General features: G+C 44.8%; 1 protein-coding gene across 9 annotated transcripts in view; it reads right to left on the bottom strand.

Moving 5' to 3' along the window:
- Nucleotides 1-11,676, bottom strand: part of Camta (Calmodulin-binding transcription activator) — a 36,740-nt gene that overhangs the window by 2,785 nt on the left and 22,279 nt on the right. For 3 of the 9 annotated variants that reach the window (XM_017073708.4, XM_017073715.4, XM_065863559.2), the window contains 15 exons: nucleotides 8,719-8,786; nucleotides 8,104-8,239; nucleotides 6,940-7,011; nucleotides 6,722-6,866; nucleotides 5,700-5,755; nucleotides 4,378-5,637; nucleotides 3,342-4,304; nucleotides 2,685-3,283; nucleotides 2,504-2,617; nucleotides 2,341-2,450; nucleotides 2,127-2,243; nucleotides 1,352-1,419; nucleotides 512-1,284; nucleotides 374-448; nucleotides 33-146 (listed from right to left, as the gene is read on the bottom strand). In XM_017073708.4, coding sequence (XP_016929197.2) covers nucleotides 33-146; nucleotides 374-448; nucleotides 512-1,284; nucleotides 1,352-1,419; nucleotides 2,127-2,243; nucleotides 2,341-2,450; nucleotides 2,504-2,617; nucleotides 2,685-3,283; nucleotides 3,342-4,304; nucleotides 4,378-5,637; nucleotides 5,700-5,755; nucleotides 6,722-6,866; nucleotides 6,940-7,011; nucleotides 8,104-8,239; nucleotides 8,719-8,786 — 4,670 coding nt within the window. Of the gene's footprint in view, nucleotides 1-32; nucleotides 147-263; nucleotides 292-373; nucleotides 449-511; nucleotides 1,285-1,351; nucleotides 1,420-2,126; nucleotides 2,244-2,340; nucleotides 2,451-2,503; nucleotides 2,618-2,684; nucleotides 3,284-3,341; nucleotides 4,305-4,377; nucleotides 5,638-5,699; nucleotides 5,756-6,721; nucleotides 6,867-6,939; nucleotides 7,012-8,103; nucleotides 8,240-8,718; nucleotides 8,787-11,676 lie in introns of all 9 variants that reach the window. The other 6 variants (XM_017073712.4, XM_017073716.3, XM_017073711.4 and 3 more) reach the window with 5 other exon arrangements.

Here is an 11,676-nt window from a genome sequence, read left to right as displayed (position 1 = left end):
TCGATTAGGAACACCAAAATGAGCTGACTTACTTATTTTCGTGGCACACCAACATTTCCTGCTGCCCTTGAAACTGCAAGTTTTGAAGGTATTCCGCCCTGCGTTGGTGCACCAGCTTCTCTTTTTCGGCTCGTTCTTTCTGTAGTCTGTGTAGGGGAAAAATAAATGGTGTTAATAAAATATAAAACCAATATATACAAAATTATAAAAAATTAATTAAAGTCTGAAAAAGAAACAAACCAAAACCTTATACACGTTCTTACCAAAGTCGTCAAATTGCCATCCCAAATGCTTGCGTGCAATTACATTACCCATGAGTGTTAGCTTAGTGTTAAATTAAGTCTACTTAGTCGGCTCAATTAGTGGTACTTACTTGATGCGTGATTGTCTCATAAACTGCTGAATTTTTCTGGCAGCTTGATTCTGGGTGGACTGTGAATAGGTACGCCTGGGAAATGGCATGGAAATGGGTTAGTAAATGTTTTGTAGAGTGGTAAGTTCATCCACTCACTTCAAGGGCCCCGAGGGACTGGTTTCCTTGGGCGTGCTGGGCTGGGAACCCATCTCGTGCAGCTGCTGCTGATCCTGCTTGTAGTGATCGTAGAAGCTCGACAAGCACTGCGAATTGCTGCTCACACTGCCGTGATCACTGGAGCTGCCCAGGCCCAGGCCGCTCTTCTTGAATCTCTTGTTCCGGCGATAGGACCGATAGCCATGTTGGATAACCAGCGCGGCATTGGTCATCTGCCTGTAGTAGGCGTACTGCTTGTACCGCCTGTAATAGTTCTGGATCACTGTGGCGGCGCTCCGCTCTTTGTTCTGCTCCTCCAGCTTCTGCCTGCCCTTGTACGAGCGATAGGCCTTCTGGATGCACTTGGCCGCCTCGTAGAGCTCTCGCTGCTCCGTATCCGTAAGGGTTAGCTTGGAGAAGTCCGCCTCGAAGGGATACTGCGAGATGCTGGAGGCGTGCAGGAACTCCGTCAGCTGTTTGGTGGAGGGCGGAGGACTGGGTGAGCTGACCGAGGGATCGGTTCCCAGTATCGAATAGCTCGCTGGCGACTGCAGCGGTCCCGAACTGGCCGGACTCAAGCTGGAGCAGGGCGTGCTGACATCATGATAGCGATAGCTGTGGTCATGGAAGTCGAAGCTAAAGTCGCTGTCGAAGTGGGTATTAGGCAACGAATCCAGCAGGGGATCCATAAAGCTGTCTGTTAGCGCCGAAGACTCCGAAGTGAGGGGTTCCGTCAAGGGACTACCAAGCACCATCATTTCATCGGCTTCATTCTGGAGAGATTATACAAAATATGTATAGAGTATTTAAGGGATATTAAAAAAGACTCTAAAAACCCACCTTGATCCTTTCTGGCATAGCTGCTATTATGTGTTCAGCTAGGGTCAGTACTTTGGCATCAGAGTCCCCTGAAAATATTCCAAAAATATTACTAAACCAGTTCCAAACTTCAAGATTCATACAAATACATGACAAACGAGTCTACATAATTGAATTGGACATTTTCATGTACAGATTTACATTTTCATATATATTTGTCTTTCTAGCTTTAAGCTCAATTAGCCAAAATGTTTTAATTGAGCCTAAATTGACAAAGCTACAGTAATGAGTCTCCAAATTGATCACGATAAACAAAGTCGTTGTTGGGCACGGTTAATTATTATTATTTGTATTATACACCGACAAGCATTGAGTGTTTAGCTAGCTATTTACATACACCTCGGTTTATTCATATTTACAACGATCAATTCGTGGTTAATTAGGCGGCGAGTGTTTGTTAGTTCAAAATTAGTAATCGGTTAAGTGTAGACATCGATAAAAGCGCACATTTAGGGGCGCACAACCAGCAACCAATATTAATAACGAACATTTACATTGATTAAACGAGCTCCCCAACCCCCGCCCCCCAAAAATACACATGAGTACATATAACAACAAACAGCAATAGCAACAACAACATCAACAACATCGATTAGCCAGCCCCATATGGTTAGTTAGTATGCTTTTTTTTTAGTTTTTAGCTACAGTACAGATAACGGGTGAATTGGTTACGGGTTTGACAGTTTGAGATTGGATTGAGAGTGGAGCTGGGCGGGATCGGTCCGCCATCACTGACCTACAACGGCATCGGGCAGGGCCAAGTCATTGCCAATGGTCACGTCGGTCGCGCTCGTCGAGTTGTCGTCGCAATCTTTCTCGTGCACGGGACTCGATTCGCCCGTGGACACCTCGCCTAGTTTGAATTTACCGAGAAAATTTGAGCATTTGGTTCCATATAGTAGTCTATAACTAGGAGTTAAGTACATGCAGAAACTCATCCCCCGACTTACAGAGGGCAAAGTCCATTTTGCGCAGCGGTGACAGCAGGCAGTTGGTTCCGGTCAGGGAGTCCAGTGGGGAATCCACACCCAGAGCATAGTTGTCATGGCTGTCAAAGTTGCTGGAAAGAAGGTAGAGCTATAGAGGTTCCAAGGATTGGTTTTTCTGTCTTACCTATGAAGCCTGGCCAAGGGTTTGCCCGATTTGCTGCGTATATCCATGTTAATGCCACTATCGATGGAGGAACGCTTGGAGTAGCGACTGCTGTTGTTGGGTGGACTCTGATTGCTTTGGTTGGGATATACATATATATATATAATACCAATTAATTCGAATTTAATCAATGAAGCCCTACCTATGCACAGCAACAGGTCTCAGAAACACCCCATCATGCTTGCGCTGGAGTTCCAGATCAAAGCCACTGAAGCTCTGGTGTTGCTCCTCCGTCTCCGCTTCCACACCAATGTTCATGGACAGATTGGCCAGGCCACCGCGCAATTGTGGCTTCCGGCAGCGCTCCTTCTCCAGCCGGAACATCTGGGCCAGCAAATGTTTGTGTCCCCGCATGCTAGCCAAATCCAGTGGCGTCTGCTGCGCTTGGGTCTTGATCTTCAGCGCATTGTGGTTCCACTTGTAGAGCAACAGAGAGCACTCCACATGGCCACGCACACAGGCCCAGGCGAGGGGGGTAAAGCCATAGACATCCTGGCTGAGTGCATCCAGTTCGGTTTCCAGTATGATATGTGGATTCTCCGACCGCCAATTGAGCATGGCGCCTACCAGTTTGGCATAGCCCAAGGCGGCGGCCAAATGGAGCAGGGTCATGCCACGCAATCCCACTGACCAGGAGGCAGCTGTGCTGGGCATGCTCCAGGCGTGCTTGATCAGCCGGTGGCAATAGGCCACCAGCTTCTCCTCAAAGTTGGGCTCCAAATAGAGAGCAGAGTGATCGGTCTGGTAAAAAGGGAATTTTTTTAATGTAAGATATACACATACAGAAACCATTCCGTACCGTAAGCTCTCGCTCCGTCTTCACCTGCAGCTTCTCATCGATGGTGGACAGGCGATTGAGCAGGGTGAACTTGTACAGGCAATCGTTGGAGCTGCTGGCATCGAAGGGAGCATCGGCCAGCAGGGACAGCTTGTACTCGAACATCACCGAGTTGGAGACGAGGAATCCGCCGCAGGCCACTTGGAGGGTCACAAAGCCCGCCTCGTGGGCGGGACAATAGCAGCGAAGCACTCCCTCCTGCACCAGTTGCGTGGGCACGGGTTGGGCATCGAAGAGCACCGTGTAGGCCCCGCCACTCGAGCTCGTCCATGGACCGGCCACCAGAACCTTGACGCCTCCCTCCGTATACGACCACTCTGGACTGAAATCGCATATGTTATGGACTTTGCGGTGTGGCTGCGATGGCGGTGCCTCTCCCAAGAAGGAGCTCTGCTCCAGGGCTGTGTTATTCAGGGCCTGCTTGTCGTCCAGATCCAGCTCGGGAAACTCCACGAGCATATCGAACGCGTCCAGATTGGCGAACACATCGTCCGTTTCATCCTCTTCCACCTCCGTTTCGGGTTCAGCTGCCCCTTGTGAGGGTTTCTTCTCCGCCTCCTGGGGATTGGTCTCCAGTTTGCTGCTGCCTGTTGCTATCGTTGTACTGGGTGGCGTCACTCCTCCTGTTGCTCCTGTCCCATTGTACGGCATGTTGGCTATCAAGGTGCGCTGGATATCCTCGTGGGACAGATCCAGCGTTTCGTTGAAGAAGCTCAACGCCTCTGCCGGGGGCTCCTCCTCGCTGCTGCTGCTGCTGCTGTGGCTGCTGTTCTGATTGTTGCCGCCAAAGCTGCTGCTCTCGTCACTAATTTGGCTGCTGTTATCACTGGAAGCACTGAAGGTTGCACAACCATTTTGGGTGAGGGGCTGGGCCGGCTGACTCCTGCTGAGGGCTTCTGTGGCCTGATTGTTGCTGCTGTCCTGCTGTCGAAATAAGTTTGAATTTAATCAACATAAATACAATGATTGCAGGCGATTCTGCGGTCGGGCTACTCACCTCAGAGAGCGCATTGGCGCTCATTAAATTATCACAAGTTGCTGCCGTCGACGTCGTTGTAATTTGTTGCTGCTGATTGCCATCGATAATCGATTGTAAGGAACTCGAAGTGGACGAAGTGCCCGATGTGGGTGTGGATGTGGATGTGGATGTAGGTGCGGATATTGTTGATATGGAGGAGGGGTTGCTGCCGGCCGAAGATGTTGCAGGTGGTGGTGGCTGCTGGCGATGCTCGGGCGACATGCACATGGCCTCCACGGGAGGATGGGGCTGCACTTGCGCCAGAGGAGGCGGCTGACCACTAGCTGGGGTTGCTGTTGTCTGTTGCAATTTATAATAATGTTGCTGCTGCTGCTGGCTGCTGTTGTTGCTGTTGCTGGAAGCATTAAGTTGCTGCTGTTGATTGTACATAAAGTTATTGTTGCCGGGGTCGTTATTATTTACGACATTTAATTCGTTGTTTGTTTGAGCTGCTAATTGCTTGCTGGCATTGCTGCTACTGCTATTGCTGCTGCTGCCGGGGTTTGTGATTTTGTTTGCGGTCATGTGGCTTTGGTTTTCAATTAGTTCGGTGTCCATAACATTTGAGGCGACCGCCGCTGCTGCAGAAGTCGTCCCAGGATCTCTGGCTGTGGCTGTGATCGTTGTATTGGCTATTTGCAGCCTGTGCTGCTGATTGAGATGCACCGAATTCTGACTTTGACTGGCAACAAATCGCTGCAGGCTCAAGTGTTGCTGCTGCTGCTGCTGTTGCTGGTGCTGCTGCTGTTGCTGGTGGTATTGCTGCTGCTGTTGCTGTTGCATCACCAGATTGTTCCTGGCAGCCAGCATTTGACTGGCTCCTCGATACTGCTGCTGCTGCTGATAGTTCCCATCCTGCTGCTGCTGCTGTTGCTGCTGCTGCGGCGGAATGATCTGGAACTTGATGGCCGACTCCTGCGGCAACTGTTGCGTCACATTGTGGAACTGGCCGTGATTGTCCAGGTGCTGCCGGGGCCGCTCCGCCCATCGGGAGTAGAGCTTGCTGGCCACCACCACGTTGGGCGTGTTGCCGTTGAAGGTCTCGCCCAGCCGCTTCTCCTGCACCGAGGACTTCAGCATGGCGCCCGACCGCCGCATCACCGGATGCGTGCAGTTCTTCCCGTCCGCACATCCTCCATCCCCGCAGCCGCAGTCCAGCTGCTTCACCAGCGCCGCCTGGCGGGACAGCCTCTGCTTCTCCATCAGCTGGCAAACTATGGACTCCACCGTCTCAGCCGTCTAAGTAGGGAAATCCAACTTAGTTATCTTTAAGACAGGGTTTCAATCAGCTCTGCACTCACCGAAATCTCTATATCGTTGCCCGAGTCGGAGTCATCATCCGAATTAACTGTGGAGACTAAAAACATGCCAGATGTTAATAATGTCATTAAAAACAAACTGAATAAGTTAATTGTTTTCATAAGCTCTGTGTATCAATATTTAAGCTCATAAGATTAAATAATTTTTTTGAAAATGTCTTTAGAAATTGGAAAAAGTATCTACTCCTTAAATACCTTTATTTAAATAAATAAAATGTACTAAATATAAATAAAATTGACAAAGAACTATATTAAAAAACTGCTTTAGTTCAACAAATTACAACAAGTTCTAGATTATAAATCTTAAGTCATACTAAGAAAGTATATACCTTATATAAAGATTAATGTCTTGCTTATAAGAAAGGGGTTCTTCTCTAACATGGATATTTAGAAATATATGGTTCCTAAAGGATGCAGGCCCAATAGCATTTACAGACACTTTTAATGTACAGATACTCACAAATAAAAAATAAGGAAGAACGCTATAGTCCAGTACCTCGACTATCAGATACCCGTTACTCAGCTAAAGGGACCAAAGGGAAATGGAAATATGCAAGCAGCAAATCGAGATTTAAATACGCCACCTACCGGCGGTAGACAGTTAAAATTTTTTATCTAGCATGAAAACTGTGGCCGACACAGGCTTGGGCGGTTTGTGGGCGTTAGTGTGGGCATGGCACATTGCTGAAACAAACTTGCGCTGCATAAGAAGCTCAGGAATCTGCACGCCAAATCTCAATAGCCTAGCTCCCATAGTTTCCGAGATCTCAGCGTTCATCCGGACGGACAGACAGACGGACAGACGGACATGGCTAGATCGACTCGGCTAGTGATCCTGATCAAGAATATATATACTACGGGAACGCTTCCTTCTGCCTGTTACATACTTTCCGACGAATCTAGTATACCCTTTTACTCTACGAGTAACGGGTATAATTAATATTAAAATTAAAATATAAACTAAAAATTAAGAATCATAAATATTAGTAAAAATCTAAACTTACGCATAGGCTTCAGCTGGCTGACCAACTCTTCCTTGGTCCACTCCTTTTTATCGCCCCACAGCGTGATACTGGGTGCAATCACGGCCATTTTATTATCATCCGGATACGGGACATTCAGGTAGTGCACCAAAACAATGTCCGGATTCTATTTATAGAAGGTGGAAAACATCCTCCCGGGATTAAAATGTGTCAGAAGAACCGAGGGATTCCGAACTTACCTGCAACAGCCAGTAACATCTGCGATGAAATGTGGGCAATATGGCCGAGTGTACATAACAACCATAGATGCACTGTGGAAAAGAGGGGGCAGCAATCGAAGGAAATTCAATTTATCAATTCGGCAAGACAAACAAGAGCATAAAAAAGGGCTAAAACTTGGGGAATTCCCACTCAGCTCCACACGCAGCTCGTTTTGCCCCGTGGAGAAGAAATCCATTTAATTGGAAAACATAAAAACGAAGAGCTAGTGGAGCTCAAATTAAATTACCAACCGCCCACGCTAGGGGGCGCCACTTGGTCTTGGTAAGTGCCAAAAATCAGGACTCAAACTCAAACTCAGGCCGAAAAACCAACGGTTCGAAACGGAAGAGCTGAGGAAAAGGGTTTCCCTGACTTATAAAACATTTCGTTGCGCATTTTTCTTGTCCTTTGGAGTTTTTTCCTTCCCTTTTTTCTATCTTAGTTTATATATTTTTTTGTAAGGAATTTCTTCTACCCGCTGATAAATTTGTTGGCTCTCTCGTTGGCCGCGATATGCCGCTGACTTCTTCAGCTTCGCCTTGGCATTTCCTTTGTACTATCTGCCTCGTTTGGGCCCAGTTATCATGTAAGAAGACGGCACCCCGCCGGCACTGCCAACTGCATAAATCTTCGCCGGCCACGTTCACTTGCGAATGTATTAAAATAAAAATTAAAATAAAAACAAACGGCGAAGGAGCTGTTGGAAAAAATTGGCGTGAAATTGCCAAATGTTTTTATGTTTCTGTAATGGCCTGGTTGGGGGATAGATACTCCGACAGACAGACATTATAAATAAGCTTAACCCTTGGCAAGGCTTATTTCATTAGCAGGCAGCGGCGACGTTGCACACATCCTTGGGCAAACACTTGCCACGGACGGATTGCCTGGAGGAATAAGGGGAGGACACCGTAAGTTTCTGTCAACTTCCGGCGGGAAATCATAACTCACCCAAAGGAACCCCCATACGGTCAAGAACGAAAAAGAAAAAAAAACAGGGAGCTCCAAGGAAGTCGGGAAATTGAAGTCCCTTTTTTTAAACCCTTGACAAATGATGGTAATGGCTGAAAAACGATTCCGGCTAATTGCCTAATTGTGCAGCCAGAAATGGCTCTAGATCACGACAAATAGGTATCTGAACTCACCTCAGTGCCTTGGACTTTCAGCTTCATGTGATCCTCGCGCGTTGTCTTCCCATCCTTGCGTTTCTTCCAGCAGTATCCATCGCGTCTATAGCGCACCTTCTTCCTAGAGTACAGCAACAGCGATCCGCTCTTGGGTCTAAAGTGGGATAATACAAAGGTTATTTAGGAAATAAAGTTAAGATCTTAAGCTAAAAATGTATCAAGTTTGTAATAATTATTGAAAATTACTTTAAATAATACTATAAAGGACTGATATTACAATGTAATGTTAAGGTTGTAGTTTGCTATATGTCAGATAAAGCTAACCTGAAGTTAAATTGTTTGCAGAGATAAGTTTGTTTTCTCAATGTGATGTTTTACGAACAGAGTCTGTAAACATACGTTTGAGTTAGTAATTGCAAACTAACATGATATTGAGAAACTACATGTTTTTAACACGAGAATTTAACTTTATGACAAAAGTTAACATGACATTGAGAAATCGGCACTAATTTGTTTTTTAGCCGAAACCAAAGAAGGTATAAATATTTAAGATGTGTTATAACATTATAATATAATACAAATTCCTATTGAATTGGGATTTCTTAGAAGGCATTTTTATTTTTAATGACTCACCTGGTTCGAACCTCTTTGGACTGCCACTCGCCATGCTTATCAAAGCTGATAAGAATCGCAGCGATTTCCTAGAATACATAAATACAGCCTATAGTAAATATTTCTATATTTGCATATCAAATACATCTTGGTGAAAATACTTAGAAGATATAGCACGAGCAGCCTTATCATCGCTGCGACATTGTGGAAAGTTATTTCCCAACCTCCCCAACTTCTCGGTGGTCCCCAGCTCGCCCGCTAACTTGGCTAACTGACCTTAACTAACGTGCTAACAATTTCCGGACTTAATGGGCAAACGGATCCGCTGCCCAGTCACGGAACTCGCGGCATTTCCTACGCCAGAACCAAAAGCTGGAGGCGAGGAGGGATTTCTGCGCCATAAAACAAAGGAAAACATTTTAGAAATTTCATTTGACCGCAAAGCGGACACTGCCACCAAAAAAGAAGGGAAGGCAGGGATGGTGGCCGTGTGTTAACCACAATTTACAGGTGTCGCCGGCAGTTGACACTTAACCAGGTTGGTGGCCAAAAGACCAAAAGGGCTATAAGCCAGCACAGACGCATCCCGAGTGCAATTTGTGTGCATACTTGAAATGCCCTGTCACCAAGGAATATAAAATCTTGAAATAACCAACGGGGTGGAGCTTAAGATTTAGACAGTCAGAAACGATTCGAATGCAAATCACACAACAGTCAGCGAAAGTTCATGGGGAATTCAGCCATTTTAGACATTTCATTGCATGTTTTGCCGATAAAGTTATCAATTTGTTTGCTTCCTTGACGTTGCATGAATAATGCAAAGTGGCCATCCATCCATTCCCAACATTCAACATCCTCAGCTGTGCAGCCAAACATTCTCCATGTGTCTCAGGGTTTTTGGGGAAGATATCGCAGCATTTGCGAGTGTCATAAAAATTGTATATCGGGAATGAAGTAGGAAGGTTGAGCAAATCACAGGCGCGTGTTTGTCAAGTGGCAAACGTTTGCATTTTGCCCAATATTGCCCCTGACTTGGCTGAAGAGCATATGGAAGGACATATGGAAAGATAGATAGATATATAGATGGATGGCTGTTGCTTATTTATGCATGGCTCGGGGCCCGAGGTTCGAGGCTGGAGCGACCTACTCCAAACTCTTTCCCCGCTTTATGATGAATTCCAGGCACATACTCCAAAATCCAAAAGGCGGGGCATTAAGAATTTATGCCCACCTCAGCGCATAACCCGTTCTTTTTGCTATGGGCGTGGCTTTAGTCAAATGTTGTTTCAACACTTTCTCCCGAGCGTTGAAAAAACGATGCATTAATCATATGAGGAATATATTGAAAAGGAAAGAGGGAAGCTTTCAAGTACGAAGTAATATAAATTTAAATTATTTCTAGGAAAAAGTTGTACAATTATGTTCAATTCAAAAACCTCATAAGGTTTAAATACTAAAATATTTCTGTACTAAAGTCTTAATAAGATGTTTTGGGAAAAGGGTGATATTTACTATAAGAATTTATAAGTTATAAGATATAATAAAATATTCTGTTGAATCATAATAAGCCTCTCTTTTCCTCGATTTGTTTGGAATACATTGGCTTGGTTGAGTACGATTTATAAAATCCTAAAGATTCCAACCATATTTCCAACTTGCTGTCCTTAGAACAACCAGCAGGGACTAATTTAAAGCCTGCTACTTAATCATTTCCAGTCAAGTGGTCCTTTTGGTGACCAACGCAGAAAGACCAGTTCGGGTCACCCAGAAAACGAATGGGGCGCAAAAAAATAAACATAAAATTGCGACTCATTATCAATTTAACCTTTTGATTTTTAAGCTGCGCCTTTTTGCAACCACACACGGTCGGCTGTTCCCGTTGTTGCTATTATTTTGCAGTTGCTTTATGAGCAGGGTCGAGTGTCCTGGCCCCTGGCTACTGCTTAAATGCCAAATTAAAACCATGTGGTTAAAGCGACAGTCGCAGGTTCGGCTGGTTCGGGTTCGGGTTCGGGGTCACCCAGCCACTTTTCCACTTTTCCACTTTTCCGCTTTTCCATCCCCCAACTGCCCCGTTTTCCCTGTAAGCAGACTAAAATAAGCGTGCGTAATTTTATTTATGCCCCGTACACGGCTACATTTTGTAATTTTTGCATGCTGATGCAGGGAGGTGAGAAAAAGAGGTCCTGTAGGTAGTTCAGTTCTCGGGTCCTGCTGCTGAACTCACAGTTCTTTGCTTTCGGTTCGCAAACTTTATTTTAATCAACTATGAGATGCTCTTACGGGGGAAGGGATTTAAATAAATATTTTAATCAGAGGTCACATAAGTTAAAAAGCGCTTTGGATAGCTAAAAACTACGGGTTCATGTCGGAGCTACAGAAATTGTATAGTTTGTATGTAAGAAAACGGTATATTCTGATAAAATGACTTAGCTAAGATAATATTTTTGGAATCATCGTTTAGTTCTTTTGTAATTTGATAAACCTGAGATTGATGTATACTTCGAGTTCAGTACTTTTCTATTATTAAACTTTAAGAAACTATTAGGGGTACTTAAATCGTGTACCCCTAAGAGCTTCTTAAAGTTAATAAGTTACTGGAAGGACACATTATTCTTAAGCTCTGTCGACAGCTACGAGGAAATTTCATATCGATCGTCTTTTGCCAGATTTCTTCTTGCTTACTGTCTTTAAAAATGTTACTTTATTATATATTTTATAACTATAAGTTTCCAAATTTAGTGCTCACCCAAGATTACAGGTAAATTTTAAAAAGACACTTAATACTCAATTTAAATAATGTATATGGAATATCTTTTAAATCTTCGAGTTTATAACTTTAGTATAATTTTATTTTTCCCTCCCCAGCTTCGTTTAATTTAGTCAACGCTGTAACGATAGAGTGTAAAAATCCCCCTACCCCGTACCAGCTAAAAACCCCACCGGCTTGAACTTAACAACTGTCCAAATGAATATTTG

Source organism: Drosophila suzukii, chromosome 2R (assembly GCF_043229965.1).
Source record: "Drosophila suzukii chromosome 2R, CBGP_Dsuzu_IsoJpt1.0, whole genome shotgun sequence".
NCBI lineage: Eukaryota > Metazoa > Arthropoda > Insecta > Diptera > Drosophilidae > Drosophila > Drosophila suzukii.
The sequence above is the reverse complement of the archived record's forward strand: the minus strand, read 5'-3'. Positions and strand labels throughout refer to the sequence as shown.